Below are 18,465 nucleotides of genomic sequence, written 5' to 3'. Positions count from 1 at the left end.
GTTCAATATTCAAGTGGCTTCACCGCGGTCAAGCCACTCGCCTTTGGACTCGATGGCAGCACGGTTTTAATAACTGGTCCCCTCTTTCCCCACCGCAGATTGCCAAGCCGTCTGGTCAACGGCGCCACACGTCGAGAGTTTTACACAAAACAGGAGCCCTTGGAGGCGATAGTTGCCCACCGGTGGCGTTTCTGATGGCGACGATTTACCCCGGATTTTTTCAGCACGAGCCCGGAACACACATGGTCCAGGGATATCATATCGCGTCTACCCCGCATCCGTCCGGCCCGGCCATGGCGCGGACTCTCGCAGAATTTCCTCATTGGGACGCGGCAACATGGCAAATCGCCTGGGAACCGGCACTCGACGAGTCCACACCGGCTCCGCGAGCACCAGACTTGCAGACTGTGTCCGCGAGGCCTTCAACGGGCGCCCCGTCCGCCATGTGGTTGGCCTCGGCTCCACACCGTCGCCAGTCGGCAGTCGAGTGGTGCTACGGCGCACAACGCCTCGTCGGGGCCAGGCATCGGGACTTCAGGCGTCGGGCCAGCCACCTGTCTGGCCATGAGGATATAACTCGAGGGCCGTGGCCACGATGCGAGGCCGACGCTTGCTCGTGTCAAGCCCTTGTTTATCCTCTTCTTTGTGCGGCGATACACCCCAGCTAGTGATACGGGCAAAATGGGCGGTTCAGAGGAAATACCCGTGGCGAGCCATGGAGCTCTGCAGCAGCGTTTGTCGACCTTGTCGACGCTGGCCATGGCCTTTGCCATCTTGAAGTAGGGCCCCTCCCTTCCCTGGCTGTGCTACCGTCCTATGCGGCCGTGGTGCTGACGGTGTTTTGCGTGTGTAGTACGTGGATTGCACTGGCGGGGTCTATAGGGCTGATTGTGCCGTCTGGCGGATCCGTTGCCTTTTTGTACGGCTTCATCTTTTGCGTCCTGTGCTGTCTGTGCGTGGTGGCGAGCCTGGGCGAGATGGCTGCCATATGGCCGACTGCGGGTGGGCAGTATCACTTTGTCTTTGCGCTGTGCCCGGAGCAGACGAGGCTGCCTATTGTGAGTTTGCGCCCCGAGAACCCGGGCACAATGGGGAGGTTTGGTCTTTGCTAACCCGCGGCAGAGTTTCGTCGTGGGATGGATCAATATTGCTGGGTGGCTGATTGTCGTCACGGTGCAGGGCTTCTTTGGTGGTGAGTTGATATGTGTGATGATGCATGAAGCAAGATAACGCGGAGATCACTCCTAGTAGTGTAAGGGCTTTATTTTGCTTCATGTATCATCACAATATGCCCCCCTGATGCCTGTATGTCAAGGGGTCCATGGAGAGGGTTTTGCTGACGGCCGTGTAGCGCAGTTCATCTCGGCCGCGGCCGTGGTTGCCTCCAACGGAACGTACGAAATCACCGCTGCGCGAACGTATGCCATCTTCCTCGCCATCCTCACTTGCACCACCGTGGTCAACATCTGGGGGAACAAGATCCTCGGCAAGTGGAACGACGGAGCGCGTACGTTGGCCCCCCTCCGTCCTCCGCAACCACACGTGCATCAACTGATCCGCGTACACTTATAGTCTACTGGTCCATTCTTGGCGTCGTCGTCATCAGCATCGTGCTGCTCTCCATGTCCGAAAAGACAGACGCCGACTTTGTCTTTACCAACTTCCAAAACACGACCGGGTGGCCAGACGGCATCTCCTGGATCCTCGGCCTCCTCCAGTCCGCCCTGTCCCTCATCGGCTTCGACGTGGTCCTCCACATGACGGAGGAGATGCCGAATCCATCTCGCGACTCGCCCCGGGCCCTCATCTACGCCATTCTAGTCGGGGGCGTGACGTACGTCAAAAACTCACCCCTTCTCCCTTCCCCTTCCCCTTCCCCCTCCCAAAAAAACACCTCTGCTAACCCCCGACCTCCTTTCAGAGGCACCTTGTTCATCCTCGCCATCCTCTTCTGCTTCAACGACCCAGAGGCCATTCTCGGAACGACGACCGGCATGCCCATCGTAGAAATCATCCTCCGCGCGACCAAGAACCGCGCCGCCACGACAGTCCTCAGCCTCATGCTCGCCGTGTGCTTCGTCAACGGCTCCAACGCCAGCATCACCAGCGCCAGCCGCCTGCTGTACGCCATGGCCAGAGACCGCGGCGTCGTCTTCCACGGCTTCTTCTCGCACATCGAGCCCAAGCTCAATGTGCCCGTGCGCACAATCCTCTTCTGCTACCTCTTCAACGTCTGCTTCGGACTGCTGTACCTCGGCCCGGCGGTTGCCTTTAGCGCATACGTCGCGTCGTGCACCATCCTTCTGGACATTTCGTATGCCGTGCCCATTGCGGTGCTTCTCGTCAGGGGGAGGCGCGTGCTGGCCGCGCACAGGACCGCCAGGACGCCGTTCCAGATGGGCACGCTGTCGGGCTACTTTGTGAATATTGTGGCTGTGGTGTATCTCGTCGTCACTTCAGTGGTGAGCTTTTCCGCTCGTGTCCCTGCCTTGATTGGTGTATGGCCGTCTTTTTCAAACTAACGTAGGCGGGATTTTAGTTCTTTTGCTTCCCGACGAGCCTGCCTGTCACGTCGAATACCATGAGTGAGTTTCCCGTTGTTACCTCCTGAAGCTTGGAAAGTCGGGTATATTGACTGTTGACGTCTTTAGATTATGTATCGGTCGTTTTGGGCATCACGTTTGTTCTGATTGCATTGTACTGGGTGTTTTTTGGAAAGACATTTAATGGCCCGGTAAGTACCCTGCTTGACGGCGTGCGCTTTGGAGACGGATATTTTGTGCTGACGGCTGGTGCTTAGCAATTCGACGTCATTATGGAAGAACATCGGGTGCCTAGCCCGGATGGGAAGGGGGGTGTGTCGACAAGCCATAAGGAGCACTCTGAGGGCAACACAATTGCTTGATGATGGCGAGAGAAGAGCAGTCATTTTGTGAGGTTCATGGATTTGCAGTTAGCTAGCACTGAGCAGTTAGTAATGTTGTATTCATACTATAATAACATGCGATGCGATACAAAATACATTTGTATTTGCTATACTCGGAAATGCCCTGTCCCTGATTGTCTGATATACCGATAACCAGTCCTATTCGTTAGCTTCCACGATGTGACAAGGGCTCGAAGAGGGCTTGGAGCGATAGCTCAATTCAACTAATAACAGTCTTTTCCTCAAGACCTTGAGGGACCAAAGGCATCTTCAAATACAAGAAGTCGGTGAGGGACTTTGCCCTAGGTCTCGTGACCGTAGCCCTTGTGTAACCAGCCATTTCCGTGTAACACACGAGACAACAATATCACGAATTTTCAACGCTATAATATACAAACCACGTATCCTCCGTTCGTGGAAAAGCTTGCTGAAAATCCGAATGTGACGGTTGCGTGTGATGTTCTCTGAAAAAGAAAAGGCAGGAAAGAAGGCTACCGGGAAGATGTTTCCCCGTCGATAAGTGGCTCTTCGTTTCTATGTAATGGGAGTGGAATCATATAACTAGGTTGCTCCGAGACACTTCCGCGTTTCTTGAATGGAAAATCATACTCCATATTGACTACAAGTGAGCGAGTTGGTTCTAAAAAAGTACTTATCCTGGTTCCAATTGGCATTTTATAAGTCCCTGCAGGCCTATTATATTCTATCAAGGTTAGAAACGTGGCGGAATAGTTCATAGACAAGCTGGACCTAGTGTCTCAGAATATGACTAGTCCAGCGCGTCTGTCAAAATGATGTTCAGTATGACGATGCGACAAATATAACCAACTTACTTTTTTTGGAGCTGCCGTCTCAAGTTCAATATCTGTCTCAGATATTCATGTCGCAGTTGACTCGCGCTGTGTAACACGGTCGACGTTTTATGCCAGATATTTGCGGACCGTCATCTAACAATGCATATGCAAATGCCTGGCTCGAGCTGTCGTCCGCATTTACCTGGTCGAACTACGATATCATGGTCAAACTGGGCTTGTCAGATGTAAAAAATGCAACGTACATAATGAGAGGATATAAAGTTTTATTATACATATATACACAAGTTTACCCCCTGCGAACATCTACCCTGTTAGGGCACGGCATAAAGAAGAATCCAAGGGTGGACTGTAGCGTCGGTATTACATGTGGGTATCCCAGATCCTTTACAATCTCCGCTGTCTTGTCAAATGCCGAATATCATGGTCCCTCCTTGCATTATCCTGGCGCGCTTGTCGCGAGTGGCCAAGGGCACGTGGTCGTGGGGTTCTCATCCTTAATAAAAAGCGGATTCGTCACGTCGGCACTTGTTATCTGCTCCTCTCATATGGGAGTAGACTACGGAGTAGGCGACGGCCAAATTACGATAGCGTAGCGAGAGTATACAACGCTGCGTTGAACAGTCAATGCGAACCTGGTCCATCAAACCCAGCCTTATCAGATGAGCTTTTTTTGTTTCCCCCCACAAATACGAGTGGCCGGATTGGATGAACGACCCTAGTCCTCGGGGGTGGATGATTTCCAAGGTTGTTGGCTCTACAAGTACGACGACCTGGCAGGATAAAGTCAAGTTGGATGAGTCGGAGAGGATGCCATTGGCGCGCGTCATGGCCCAGTAATGCATAGAATTGAGTCCACGTTTCTTGATTTTCGGTAGCAACCGTCAAGGCATATCTATAGACGGACCTTGCATCACTCGTTTGGCCCTCGGCCTACTTAATGCATCATCATGCCATGTCGAGTCTTGGCACCACGGCATAAGTTATTTGCCGGGCTTCATTTCATCTGCAACTTCTATCGTCTATAGAATCTGACGGATTCCGAGGCAGTGGATTCCGAGGCGCGTGCGATGAATTACGTGGCCTTGTACCGTTCTCGGGCTTGGTACGGCCCATCACGGTATTTCTAGATAATGCTTGCATGATGCTTGCATTTTTTCTTATATTCCCTGAATTAAGAATTTTAAACTCACTCAAAAAAGGTTAAATTAGCTGTAATATCGGGCGCTTTTCTACAAACCGGTCCACGAGGCTCCTCTCAAGTGTATATAAGTCTTCATCTACCCACCGAGTAACTAATTCTTGTCTTCAACCTCAACCCGACCAGTCTTTTCATCTTTAAGCCGTCTTTGACTACCAATCTTCTTTCTCGCTCCTTTATCTTTGAATCTTTGGCTTTATTTCAAAAATGCTTCTTAATTCCGCGGTCCTTACCGCCGCATTGGCGATTCTTGACGTCGCCTCTGCCTCCGTCATCAAGAGACAGGTCCTCAAGGACAAGGACATTGCCGGTCGAATTGCAGGAGGGGCCAAAATTGGCGACCAGTGCCACCCTCCAGGCACCTACGCCCTTGGGGGTGAGAAGGTTATTCCCCCTTGTCTTGCCGAGCAGGCCATTGCTCTAAAGTGCGAAATTGTCACGCATCTCTCGAGCAATTCTTCCGAAGCGAATCGTATAGCCTACCACAAGTGCCTGGTAGGACATGGCAGCTCCTACTTCCTCGATATTCAAGGCTGCCTGGCCTGCAAGAAGACCCATGGCCACCTCTCCAAGGAGCAGTACGACTGGTACCTGCAGAGATGGACCGCAGGTTACGAGGCCTTTGAAAAGGACGTTGTGCCCAAGACCAACATGTGGACATATGTCGAAGGTGCTATTGGCGGCACTACGTGCCAGAACCGCAACGAGACGCTGCGCGGATGGAAATGCTGGGACCAGCTTCCCAAGGGTTCCGGTAACACCAACAAGACTGTGCCCGTCGAGCAGTACTACACGAACCGCCCCAAGACGCAGAACATTGGAAGCTTTACTCTGAATGGCAAGAAATACCCCGAATCCACAACCATGGAGGTGGACCTTGCGCAGTACACCTATGAGATTACGGGCCACTTGGGATACTACTCCTCTGCCAAGCTGGAAGACGGCACCGTCACGGATACTCGGGTTGAGTTCGAGGTGCAAGTCGTGACTGAATATCGCGAGATCAAGTCCGTTTGCAACTTCACCACGCCCGACGTGTTCACCATCGTGTCCGCCATCAGTGCGCCCGTCCCGCTCAAGGATTCCGTTGCCACTGTCCCGAAGAAGGAGGCGACTACGCTCCCTACTCTCGATTGCGACGGTACTTGTATTGCTTCGGCCCTCAGCATCAAGGAGCTCGAGGTGGTGGTGATCCAGGGCTCCAAAAAGGCCGATCCGGTCGTGGCTGACGCTGCTACGCCTGCGCTGACCGATTTGGAGGAGCACAAGTCTGTCAGCACTAATAGCAAGATCAGTTTCCTCAAAAGGGTGGAAGTTTTATTTGCCAATGTGAAGAAGTATCCCACTCCTAGTGGCGGCAGCCCGCCTTCCACTGACGACGACCCGTGCCCAGCTCGGCGCCGTCGATGAAGGGGTTCCAAACTGTAACTCCCACCTGCGACGACGCAGTTGCACCGCCGGTGGTGGGCGTCGAGTGGTAAAGGGAAAGAACATGGCAAGCACAGGGACGTGCGAGTAATCGGAAAGAGGATAATCCAAGAGAATTGTGTTTGAATTTGATTTTCCTGTCACGGCACCGACTATGTAGGCCTTGTTTTTTTTTGTCTGCTAGAGAGAGAAAAATTCTATTCTTTACACCACTAGTAATATTATTACAATAATCCCAAATGACGTGCTTTTTTTAAAACTCTAGACTTATTACGAGCTAATTCGTAGCATGACGCAAGGCTGTGCTGTATATTAATGCAATATCCTGTGCACGGTTTACACCTCACGCCGTTTATTAGAATTTTTGCCTCGGCGATATGCCTAGGTTGCAGAATTAACGCACCATGTATTATAGCCGGTTTAATATAAGTTATACCCTGTTCCCTAATTTAATTACGGTATTAAAGTCAACCCGGGCCCGCCAGATGCCACACGGGACAACGACAACCCAATAACCAGAGATGGCGGTAGTAGATGGAAGGCCACGGAGCGTAAAAAAAGGCTGCTCAAGGTCTAGAGAGCGATTAAATAATTTACTACAGACTAAAAAGTGTACTCGTCTCGCAGATTCAAAATCTGATTTCAATCGCCAATGTTCATGATATTGGCGTGTTTGTCAAGAGACAAGGACAGTTGTGAGTTGACATGCAGTCGTATGCCTCCATGTGTTTTACGCTTCTCACCACCTCACGCCCCGGAGTTGAAGCGGGGATGATGAGTCCAATTCAATGGCTACATGTACAGCTGCACCCAAGAAGCCATCAATGACTCGACAACCCAGGATTGGCGCCGTGCATCCGGTCGTGCATCTGTCCGTGGGGACGGTCCTGTCCATACGGTCCATCACAAGACACATATGGGCTTTTCAACAGGCGCAATTCTTGTCTGCATCGGGTGTGGCGCTCGGCGACAAACTGCCGTCGTCTCCAAGGCCCGGCCCTCCATGTCAGCAAGCCAGTTATCCCCGGCATTGCATTGCATCAAAGCACCTCCACAATAGAGCACACATGCTGACGTGTCGTACGTTGTCGTACGTGACTGAAATTGGTGTACGTGTAAAAATGTGACTGTTCTGGTCTCGGCCAGCCATATAAGTTGCTCAGAGACGTCTTCTCCAGGGTCACCACTACCAGCGCAGAAACTCTCAACTCATTCTGAGGGCCCGTAACCTCTCAGCTCTATGTATCCGAATTGGCACTTTTTAATCTAATCCCTCATTGATTACTAGAAGCAATGGCTCTTCATCAGGTTGACCCCCTTGTTCAAGACTTCATCAATGTTGTCAATGGAAGAAAGGGATGGAAGAAGAATTTCGAGACGGCCATCACAACTGCCCGCGAGCGCGCCGAGGAGGACATGAACCGTCAAGAAATCTACAATCTGCCCGATTTCTTCCGTTACGTCAATGACTTCCTGCACTGGGTGCCAAGGGTCGACGGCCCCGGGGACGAGGTCCTCCAAAAGCTGTGCGTCTTCTACTGGGTCTTTGAGCAGCCCAGCGTCCGCGACTATCAAAGCGAGCTGGATCCCGACAACACCAGCGGCCCTTTGACCTTCATGTCCTACTGGCTTGTCAACTACGCCCAACAAATGGGGAGCTTCCTGGATCGTCCGGAATCCCTCACGACGGAGACCCTGGAGACATTCTACAAGAATCCCAAATACAACGACGGGGCGTCTCAATGGCTCGAGCCGCGCGGCGGCTGGAAGTCGTTTAACCAATTCTTCGCCCGGCATCTGAAACCTGGATCTCGGCCCATCGCCGCGCCGAACAATTCCAAGGTCATTGTCATGCCGGCAGATTCCACCTTTGATAACTGGGCGAACATTGTAAACGGCGTCGTCACTTTCCCCGACGGCACGGCTGAAGTCAAGCTCAAGGGAATCTCTTGGAAGGTGAGCGACTTGCTGCAGGACAGCGACTACAGGGACCGCTTTCAGAACGGCGTATTCATGCACTCGTTCCTCTCGACGAATGACTATCATCGGCAACATGCTTCTGTGGGTGGAAAGGTGCTCGAGGTCAAGAACATACAGGGCCAGGTTTACCTCGAGGTTGACGTTTCGTCCGAGAGGGGAGGGGGCCTGGTGCCAATTAGGCCGTTGCCGCTGCCTCGGCGGCGATCGGGGCCGGGATCAGGGCCGGAAAGGGGTATTGTCCCTCCAGACCGCGCTGGATACCAGTGGTGCCAGACACGCGGCCTTGTTGTGATTGACGGCGGTGACGTTGGCTTTGTTGCTATATTGCCGATTGGCATGGCGCAGGTCTCGTCCGTCGTCATGACGGCTCAAGTGGGCACTACCTTGGCCAAGGGCGATGAGATATCGTACTTTCAGTTTGGCGGATCCGACGTGGTCGTCGTCTTTGAGAAACATGTCACGTTTGTCGAGAATCCGTCGCGTCGGCATTTCAAGATGGGCGAGAAAATTGCCACGTTTAATTGAGTATTCGGGGACGGTTTGCGTTCCATTTCACATCTCCTGTGCAGAATACTGCAGCTGTGCGAGTGAGTGACGATGGGCGAACCATGTGGAAAGTGTTTGGCCTCAATGACGAGGAACTTGCTCTCTGCTAGTGGCGGATATTAAGTCAGTCATTCAGGGGAAGCAAAGGATGATTTCATATACCAGGCAGCAGAGTTTCAGAGTATCAGTTTTAGCATTATTCCGCTCTTTCATGTAAGAAATCAAGAGTCTCTCTTTATCCCTACCTACCGCCATCATGTTGTGTAGCACAGTAGTTATGCAGAATAAGACGCTGCACGTTTAGCACTTCACTTCCCATCTTCATGATTGTGCATGGGACCAGTGGCCGGCGCCTTGGCCGTCAACGTGCACATATGTAGCGGTTGTGTTGTGGATGGCTGTGTTGTCGGAGCCCAAGGGACTCGCCATGGCATGATGCGACGGCGAGACACTTTGTCTTGGATCAAGTAAAAGGCGCACCACAGTACGGAGTACCCAGCGTCACCTAGGCCACAAATCCAAAGATGACATGTAGGGGGCTGAAGGTCGTCACAAATCGCCTTGGCTGTTGCTGTGACCTGTCTGCTAAACGTCACACACACGCCATCTCACCGTCGATCCCATCTGACGAGAACAAGCGCCCCAAGAATCACGCATCTCATATCTCATATCGCACAGCCGACAGAGTAGAGATGGGCGACGAATCATGGGGGACAAGATGTGGTCCTGTTGTATTTCTTTTCTCTTGAGAAGACATGGGTTTACGCAAAGCCCTCGCTCCGCCGGCGGCATCGCGGCCGACTTGAGTCACCAGTGAGCTAGAATGGTTACGCGGATCGAGCTTATGGCGGGAGTGAGTGAGGTATGCATCGCTAAAAAAACAGGTAGGGGTAGGAAGAGGTTGATTGAAAATCCAAGGTCCCTTCTGCAAGCTAGCAAGACGAGGTTGGCCTTTGACCGTAACCCTAACCCATCTCGTCCGATTTTGGCTTAGTGCACCACCCGCCGACGGGCCGGACCCTGGCTTCGATCCCCCGACGTCACCTCTCGGCCAAAATCGTCCCGTCGTTAACCTCCTCGTCAGCCAAAAGGGGGGGGACCATGGCCATGACCGTGTTGTCCTCGCCAACAACCATCTCTGCACACGCATCGTCACCATCGCGCATCGATGAACCATACGCAAGCCGCCCGTTGGAGGCCGCGGCCGACGGCATTCGCCTCGTCACCATCGACCCGGAGCTGACGCCCGACGGGCTCCTCTCATGCCAGCTGCAGACCACAACCTTTGCGCGCCGCCCGCGGTACGAAACGCTCTCGTACCGCTGGGGCGATGAGTCTTGCCGGTGCAGCATCGTCGTCGACGGCGCGGAACTGTACGTGACGGCCAACCTGTTCGAGGCGCTGCAGTACTTCCGCACCCACGCGCGCCAGGCGGCCCTCTGGATCGACGCCATCTGCATCAACCAGAGAGACACCCCCGAGCGCAGCAGCCAGCTGCGCATCATGCCGCACATCTACGCGCGCGCCGAGTCGACGCTCGTGTGGCTGGGCGGCCGATACATTAACCTGCCCATCGACCTGGGGCCCGACTCGCCGGGCGCCGAGCCCAACGCCGACATCAGAGACAGGGTCATGGCCGACGCCTACTGGCAGCGCGTGTGGATATTGCAGGAAATTGGTAAGGCGCGACGAATTCACCTCTGCTTCGGCCGCGAGCCCGCCGAATGGGACGCCTTCATCTCGTGGATCCGGCGGCACAACGGGGCCGACCAAGACGACGGTGTAGGTCCCCTGCGTCTGGACCGGCTCCGGAGGCACAAGTACGACGGCAGCTGCTCGCTGCGCCAGCTCCTCGAAAGCCACGCCTCGGCCTTGTCCAAGGACCCCCGGGACAAGATCTACGGGCTCGTCGGGCTGTCCACCGACGGCCGCGGGTTCCCCATGGACTACAGCAAGACGCTGCTCGAGGTGTGGTGCGACACGATGCACTTCATGAGCCGCCACGAGCTGCTGCCGTCCGACTGCGACGCGCGCGTCCGCTTCTGCCGCCTCGTGCGCGACCTCCTGGGCGGCGAGGCCGCGCTGGGCTCCGTCGGCGGCGTCGTCCAGCTGCGCAACGACGCGGGCGACGAGTCCTTCCACGACTCGCACGGCCGGGCGCCCGCGGGACCGCTGGCCCTCTCGGCGCTGTCCTTCTTCGCCGAGGTCTACGGCGTCGTCGTGTCGCTGGGCCCCTCGGCCAGCGAGCTGCTCTCGTCGCTCGACCTCGTCGACGCCTGGGAGGCCGAGCTGCAGCGCCTGTACCGCGGCGACCTGGACAGCGCGCACATGGAAAACGACGGCCTGATGCGCCGCATCCTCGACAGCCCGGACGGCCGCCTCGTCGCCCTCTCGGGCTTCCAGAACCACAGGGTCGTCTTCCACGGGCCCGAGATGTACGGCGCCTACTGGCCGTTTATGCACCGCCGCTCGCCGGGCCCGCCGCCGGGCCTGCAGGGCGCCTGGGCTCACGAGACGGCCACCCCCGACGAGCCCCGGCTGGCCATGCTCAAGATGTCCTCGGCCCCGTGGGACCAGACGCCCTACAAGCTGGCGTTTGTGCCGCCCGACACGCGGCAGGGCGACCTCGTCTGCCGCGTCGACGGCCACCCCATGAAGAGGGTCGTCGTGCGCCCGGCCCCCGAGGACCACTCCAACGACGTGAGGATGCACATTTGCGGCACCGCCCTGACTGTCAGGGACGTCCTGGCCGACGGGGGCTTCGACGACGGCAGCGTCCACATGTCGTATAAGCTGGACTTGATGATGGACGCGAGGACCCTGTACGCCTTGATTTTCGGGAACCATGATGAGCGGCTGGAGACATTGCTGGAGACACTGCAAGTGCAGTAGGTGGCTGTATAATATGGGCCTTGTATACGGCGTTGGTGTATATCTACTCTGACACGTACGCACGCACATACATATACCTGTCGGTATAGATGTGCAAAACATGCTCAATATATACAAGTAAGCTTTATTAATAGACGAGAGGATCATGTGGCTTATATTTTAGCAGCAAGACTATACCTAGAGAAGCTACGGGAGGAACTCTAAATGTACTAGATATGTGTATATAGACTGCTGTATATAAAGGCCGATGTACATCTATGCAAAGACGCGGGTAAAAATACATGTATACATACATATAGATGAATGGATGGGCATGTATCTATTCCATCTATCAAACAAGCTCAAGTTCTCCCACGCCACTCCTCAACAGAGGCACCACCTCCCCATGCATCAAACCACTGACATTCGCGGCCCCCATAAACAAAGACCTCCCGGCACGGCCATCACCAGCGCCGGGTAGGTAGCCGCCCTTGCCTCGCAGCGACAGCGGTAGCTTCAGCCACGACGGGTCAAACGCGAGCTTCTCGTTGGGCCCTCGTGCCAGAACGCCCGCCGACGGCCGAGGCGCGGCCGATAAAGTACCCCCGTACACGGAGCAGGCTGCTCGTCGCGTCGTCGGGCGTCGTCTCGGGCGGGACGTACTCCAGCGCCCTGTCCGCGCAAAAGCTGCGGGGGACAGGGTTCGCCACCGCGACGCTGTAGTCCGGCACCCAGTACGGAAGGTGTTTCCTCCAGTGAAGCGGGTAGATGCAGCTCGACAAGGCGGCTAGAGATGCCTCGCCCCGGATGAGGTCCCTCGTTGCCGCGGTGTAAATCCCCGCGAGACCTGCCGTAGTCGGTCCGCTGCCGCTCCGCAGCATACAGGTTCAGCAGGCCGTAGTAGGCGAACACCTTGTCCCGGGGGGTCGGACGCTACAAAAGTCCAAAAGTTGTACACCAGATGCTTCAGCGTGAACCTCGATCGCGACTCCTGGCGGCGTCGTCGCCGCCGCCGCCCCTGCCACTCGGCTAGCTGAATTTTTAAAGCGTCGCCATTTCGACACCTCTGCCATGTTTCACACAACGGACACGGCTGGGTCTCCTGAAGGGATAAATCGAGATGATAGCGACGAGCCCAGGCTCGCTTCTTTGTATCGAATGGCTTCCGAAACTTGGCCCAAGTCCCGCCAGGATAGAGACTGGTCACCGATTCACATGAGCAGTGCGCCGGGGAGAACGGCCACTTGGATGATCCAGTCGCGGCGGAGCCATTGTCGTTGGTAGAGAGAGGCCGGGCTTGCCCAGTCCCGTTCCGAGATGTACGTCATGTTTTCCCTTGTCCTTGCCGGAAAGGGGCTCAATGACGGCGCCTTTCAACGCGGCGAGATGCGTCGACAGAGTGTTTCAAACTTGAATCCCCCTGCTGGAGTGGTCGTCTGACGGTCCCAGGCAGGCAAGCGTATACATGGCATTCGAGTATACCCGATCCATCATGGCCGCCTGGGTGCTCTTCTCGACTACATCTTCCTGATTGATGCAAATGGCGTCGGCCCAGACCATGGGTCTCGGCACACGTCCTGAGGCTACGGCGAGGCTGGCCGTCCCTTGCTCTTCTTCTGTCTCCCCCGCCTGCGCGGCTTTAATAAAAGCGGCAACGGCGTCATGGCCTTTTTCTGTCGCCAAATCCGCGGGGAGGTTGCCTTGCTTGTTGCTCCTGCACCCACACCTGAGCAGCACCTTGACACACTCCAGCTGGCCCTGGTCGGCGGCGTAATGGAGGGCGTTGTGTCCCAGGTATACGAGAGGCAGATGTGAGGTGGGCTCGTGGTGTCGTCGAGGTCTTTTGCGACGAGGGAGAAGCAGAGGTTTCCGTCAGGAGAAGGGTTCAGTCTTTCGAGGAGGTGTATGCTAGATGGGGTGGAAAGGGGATCATGTTTGAAGAGTAGATCTGAGGGTGATGGCATCGTGATGTTTTGCCGGCAAGACTCAACTGCAAGACGAGCGGCAATGCTTCGTTTCATTCGAGGTGGTTTACGGGCCAGCATAACGCATTAAACCTGGCTACCCTGGAGTCGTAGCTGCAGAGCGACTGCAGCGACCTCTGGCTGCTCAAGTGGGATGGTTGCATAATGGCGAAAGGTGGCAATGATGCGTTGATGCGTTGGTGAAGATGTTGGTGTCGCTAGTCCAAGAAATCAGTCGAGGCTCCAGATATCTCGATCATGATTTTGACGCCGTCCCGCGGGTGTGGTTCTCGCCAAGCCTTACTGAAGCGGAACCCTAACCCTAACCCACCTCGGGTGGGGCTAAATTACTATCTGTCATGTCTGTTGAAGTCAAAGTCAACGACATCAGCCGCATCAACTCGTCAACGAGATCCCAGACTCAGACCATGACAGCAACGCCAGTGACATTCCGGCCAACTCATCTGCGACTCATCAGCATTCTGCAGCAAAGGAAAGGAAAAGACAGAAAGTGGCCGATCCTCGGCACCACCCGATAGCCGGAATAACCTTCTTTTGATCCACAAACGGCGTCGCATTCCTTGTCCACCCACCACATCAACGTAATATTGGAACACGCCAGAGACATACAATCTGGCACACAAGTCCCGATACAAAAGGCCAGATTTCAAGTTGACGCCGCGCAGGACTATTGGTTTGGAGAGCGCCAGGCATGAACCCCGTGTTCAGCTGTGTGGGGCGACGTTGGCAAGCCTCGAGACACAAATAACGACGCTCAACACCATGTTCAGGTGCAGGACGAAGCTGCCGACTTGACGTCTCCCGTCTAAAAAAGCGAGTGTAAAACACAGAAATTACTACTCCGCCCTTGGGCACCCAAAATCCGGCACCCCAGGGCCGCCTCCAGCAACAAAAGCATCCTCAACACCAAAGAACCCCTCATCATGACATCCCACCACCGCCTTTGGACCTTCACGGCGCGCGGCCCGCCTTCGTCCGTTCTCGCATTCACGTCCGGCCCAGCGCCAACCCTGCCGCCCCGTCTCCCGCTGCCGCGCGACTCGCCCACCCCCGAGGAATGGATCCTCGTCAAGGTGGCCTTTGCCGGGCTCAACGTCGGCGCCATCTTCCAAATGACGCTGATCCCGGCCCTTCTGCGCGCCGACACCTGCACGCCCGAGATGGACCTCAGCGGCACCGTCGCCGACGTGTGGCACCCGGACGCCGACGCCGCCAGCTCCCGCTTCGCCCGGGGCGACAAGGTGGTCGCCATGCTGCCGGCCTCGCACGCCCTGGCCACGGGCACCGGCGCGCTGGCTGAGTACGTCGCCATCCCCGCCAAGTACGCCGTCCGCAAGCCCGACAACGTGAGCTTCGCCGACGCCGCCGGCTGCCTGCTGACGGGCATGACGGCCGCGCAGCTGGTCGCCGACGCCGCGCTCAAGCCGGGCCAGGGGGTGCTCGTCGTCGCCGCGAGCGGCGGCATCGGCACCATGGTCGTGCAGATGGCGCGCAAGGCCGTCGGCGCCGCCGGCCGCGTCGTCGGCGTGTGCAGCGGCGCCAACGCGGACACGGTGCGAGGCCTGGGCGCCGACGACGTGGTCGACTACACGCTGCACGCCGACCTGGCCGCCCACCTCGGCGCCGCCTTTGCCTCGGCGCCCTTTGACGCCGTCGTCGACACGCTCGGCTTCCAGGCGCTGTATGCCCGCTCGCCGTCGTACCTCGTCCCCGAGGGCGTCTACTGCTCCGTGGGCATCAAGCCGCCGTCCTTTGGGGTGCCCGACTTTCTGCGCGCCGTCGTGCAGATGAAGCTGAACGAGTGGTGGCCCGTCGCCAGGTGGCTCGGCGGCGTGGGCCGGCCGTGGAAGGGCGCGTCCATGATGTCGCCTACGCGGGAGGACCGCGAGAGCATCGTGGGCATGCTGGCCAGGGGCGAGCTCAGGGTGGTGAGGGACAGTGTGTGGGCGTTTGCCGACGCCGACAAGGCCTATGAGAAGCTGGGCGGGCGGCATGCGAGGGGCAAGGTCTTGGTTCGGGTCGATGGCGGTGTTGGCGATGATGAGTGCTAGCAGAGGATCAGGGAGGTGGCATCTCGTGTCGCCTCCGTTGTCTTGTAGTTATAGGTTGTGGTGACAATGTTATATTGCAGGGCGTGCCGAGTAGTTGGGTATGGGCGTCCTTTCTCCCCTCTACATTTCAGTACTTATGACTGGTAATAACGATAGTATAAAACAAACAACTTGATATATATATGTATAGTTAGTAAAGAATACGCTATAATATGCTGCGTGCGATCAAGTTTAGGGTTGCATTTTTTCTTTATATTATTATATGTTCAAGTAGTAGTGGTATTATTATCTAGTATTTAAGATTATCTCTTCTCCTTTCTTGATTTTGAGCTTATAGTTGCATTTAGTGCTATATCTTTACACACAATTCCTGGGATAAGGCCTCATATAGCCTCTTCTGCTCTCTTGATTATTATTTATAGCTAGTAATAAATTTATATCAGGCTTCTTTATCTAGCCTTGTGACAAGGCCTCGAAGAGGGCTTGGAGCAATAGCTCAATTCATCTAATAACAGTCTTTGGTATCAAAGGTCCTTTGTTTTCCTCAAGGCCTCGGTCGCCAAAGACGTCTTTAAATACAAGAAGTCAGTGAGGGCCTTCTGCCTTAATCCCGTGACCGTAGCCCTTGTGTAACAGGCGATTTCCGTGTAACAAGCCTCTTGTGACAAGGGATCAACAAAGGACTTGGAGTGATGACTCAATTCATCTGATAACAGTCTTTGGTATCAAAGTCCGGTTTGCTCAAAGCCTACATAACCCAAAGAGATCAATTTATGTAAGAAGTCGGTAAGCCGTATGCTCCAGGTCTTGATATTATAGCCCTCGTGTAACATCCGTGTGGCAGCTCTACATTTCTGTTTCGTATCAACGGCCAGCAATATCATAGGATAGTCCCCATTTACTAATACTCATTATGGCTTCACATTATACTCTTTTGCTCATGCTGGGCTAGAATTCAACTTGTAATCTACTGTATCGTATTATATTATAAAGCGCGATAGCCTGTGCGTGATCTGGTTAAATACTTTTTTGCCTTCCACTGTAGATGAAAGTGGTTCCATGAACACACTTTCAGCTCAGACTACACCTTGTCAGTTTCCATTATAAGTTACTACTAGTTCCCTGGGCTTGAGTGGGGTGGGTATAAAGTCCCTTCTGGCCGCTAAGAGCTTGATAATGACGACTGTAGGGCCGTTTGCTGCTCCATGTCATTTACGAAGTCGGAACAAGCACCACCAAATGCCCGGTCAAAACGCCCAAGATAAGTTTAATTTGAAGCACATGGTACGTATAAAATACTAGGTAGACGATAGGTCACATAGTGCCCATCCAGCGTCCATTATAAACCCCAGATAACTTTCTTCTTCCTTGACGTAGTTACTCATAAAAGATTCTGCCTTGCCCTCCTCCAAAGAACGAGGTTCCCAAGGCACACACGACCCAGCCCAAAGAGGCAATCTTTTAGGCGGAATTCCGAGACGCGGTTGGCAAGCAAGAATAGCTTGCTAAGGGTTTGGGGAGCGAGAGAAGATCTAGATGACACAAAAATCCTCTCCCAGGCCCCTGATCTCTCCCGTCGGCAAGCATGCCATGACAATACTGGCTCTTGCGTCGACTCCAGAACCAAGGTTATCCACGTCATCTGTCTATTTTCGAGCCTTAGCATCTTAACCGAGACCACAACGGAATGCCCACACCATAGTCGCTTGACCTGTGTCGTCGGATATCCTGCCTTCCCCCGCTCTCGTCTTTAACGGAACCCAACCGTCGCCAGACCCTTCTAACCAAGAAATTTCAAACCATGTTGTCTATATTCAGCCTGCCGTTGACCTGAATTCACATCTTGAAGCCTCTCAGGAGCCGACTTTGAAAGCGAAAGCAGCACACTCCACCATAGCAGAGGCTCAGTATAGTTTCCGTCGTCGGTCTTTGTGGAAGATGACTCTAGCCCATTAAGTTGCGGCAACAGCCTAGACGGCAACTGCCTTTGGCCCTTGTCCGAAGCATGCATTAGGCTTTTGTTTTCGTTTGAATCGGGCACTTGCGCATGCATGACTCTCACCAATGGCAGTGAGCCATCCCGGGCTCGAGACTCCTGGGTCGTATACAGGCCTCAACCATGCATGTGCTCTGCAACTCTTGCGCAAGTTAGCAAGGTGGCTTGAACAAGACGTGCCGCGAAAGTTGGCAAGTTGGCTTGAACGTCGTGTTTGCGAATGCGCACCCCAGTTCCATGCTTGAAGTTGGGAGCCGTCTTGCCCTCCTCACCGCGCAGAGAGGGGTAATATTGGGCAGCCACGGAGCGGGAGCGATCAATATCAGCCCATCTGTTGACGAGGGGGAGAGAAGAGAAACATACCAGCTGCGGCATATTTGTGATTGGAAGGAGGGACAAAGGGTCATGGAATCTTGGAGTCGAGGGAATATCACAGGGAGCGCGTTGGGACCCGGGAGCGTGCGCTTTCTATACGTTTCTTCTTACGGAGCAGATAGATTGATCACGCATGCGAGTGGTGATGGGAGGAGAGTAAATCGACGGATAAGCACGGGGGTTGATGAGAAGAACCGCTCTACTGGCCTACCAGCTCTACAGGGATGGTAGCAATCACCTATCGTATGAGTACTATTCATTTCCAAAGGCTGCCTTGCTATCCCAGAAGCTCCG

General features: G+C 54.8%; 7 protein-coding genes across 7 annotated transcripts; 5 read left to right on the top strand and 2 right to left on the bottom strand.

Moving 5' to 3' along the window:
- Positions 1-681: 681 nt before the first annotated feature.
- On the top strand, positions 682-2,905 carry G6M90_00g064570 (uncharacterized protein; the record flags this gene model as incomplete). Its single annotated transcript, XM_014684601.2, has 9 exons — positions 682-779; positions 854-1,058; positions 1,123-1,192; positions 1,352-1,507; positions 1,573-1,834; positions 1,922-2,462; positions 2,540-2,585; positions 2,652-2,734; positions 2,801-2,905. The coding sequence occupies 9 exons, from the start codon at positions 682-684 to the stop codon at positions 2,903-2,905; spliced, it is 1,566 nt and encodes a 521-aa protein (XP_014540087.2).
- A 2,241-nt stretch (positions 2,906-5,146) lies between these two features.
- On the top strand, positions 5,147-6,349 carry G6M90_00g064560 (uncharacterized protein; the record flags this gene model as incomplete). Its single annotated transcript, XM_014684602.1, has 1 exon — positions 5,147-6,349. One exon carries the CDS (start codon positions 5,147-5,149, stop codon positions 6,347-6,349), a length of 1,203 nt encoding a protein of 400 aa, XP_014540088.1.
- Positions 6,350-7,660: 1,311 nt separating this feature from the next.
- Positions 7,661-8,872, top strand: psd3_0 (Phosphatidylserine decarboxylase proenzyme 3; the record flags this gene model as incomplete). The annotated part of the gene is made up of 1 exon (XM_014684603.1): positions 7,661-8,872. One exon carries the CDS (start codon positions 7,661-7,663, stop codon positions 8,870-8,872), a length of 1,212 nt encoding a protein of 403 aa, XP_014540089.1.
- Positions 8,873-9,994: 1,122 nt separating this feature from the next.
- On the top strand, positions 9,995-11,785 carry het-6_6 (Heterokaryon incompatibility protein 6, OR allele; the record flags this gene model as incomplete). The annotated part of the gene is made up of 1 exon (XM_014684604.1): positions 9,995-11,785. One exon carries the CDS (start codon positions 9,995-9,997, stop codon positions 11,783-11,785), a length of 1,791 nt encoding a protein of 596 aa, XP_014540090.1.
- Positions 11,786-12,294: 509 nt separating this feature from the next.
- On the bottom strand, positions 12,295-12,645 carry G6M90_00g064530 (uncharacterized protein; the record flags this gene model as incomplete). The annotated part of the gene is made up of 1 exon (XM_014684605.1): positions 12,295-12,645. The coding sequence occupies one exon, from the start codon at positions 12,643-12,645 to the stop codon at positions 12,295-12,297; it is 351 nt and encodes a 116-aa protein (XP_014540091.1).
- Positions 12,646-13,168: 523 nt separating this feature from the next.
- G6M90_00g064520 (uncharacterized protein) lies at positions 13,169-13,728 on the bottom strand (the record flags this gene model as incomplete). Its single annotated transcript, XM_066130779.1, has 2 exons — positions 13,169-13,464; positions 13,512-13,728. The coding sequence occupies 2 exons, from the start codon at positions 13,726-13,728 to the stop codon at positions 13,169-13,171; spliced, it is 513 nt and encodes a 170-aa protein (XP_065986674.1).
- A 944-nt stretch (positions 13,729-14,672) lies between these two features.
- On the top strand, positions 14,673-15,800 carry G6M90_00g064510 (uncharacterized protein; the record flags this gene model as incomplete). Its single annotated transcript, XM_014684606.2, has 1 exon — positions 14,673-15,800. The coding sequence occupies one exon, from the start codon at positions 14,673-14,675 to the stop codon at positions 15,798-15,800; it is 1,128 nt and encodes a 375-aa protein (XP_014540092.2).
- Positions 15,801-18,465: the final 2,665 nt, after the last annotated feature.

This window comes from Metarhizium brunneum, chromosome 3 (genome assembly GCF_013426205.1).
Source record: "Metarhizium brunneum chromosome 3, complete sequence".
Classification (NCBI taxonomy): Eukaryota; Fungi; Ascomycota; class Sordariomycetes; order Hypocreales; family Clavicipitaceae; genus Metarhizium; species Metarhizium brunneum.
Note: the sequence above shows the minus strand (reverse complement) of the source record. Positions and strands in the feature narration are given on the sequence as shown.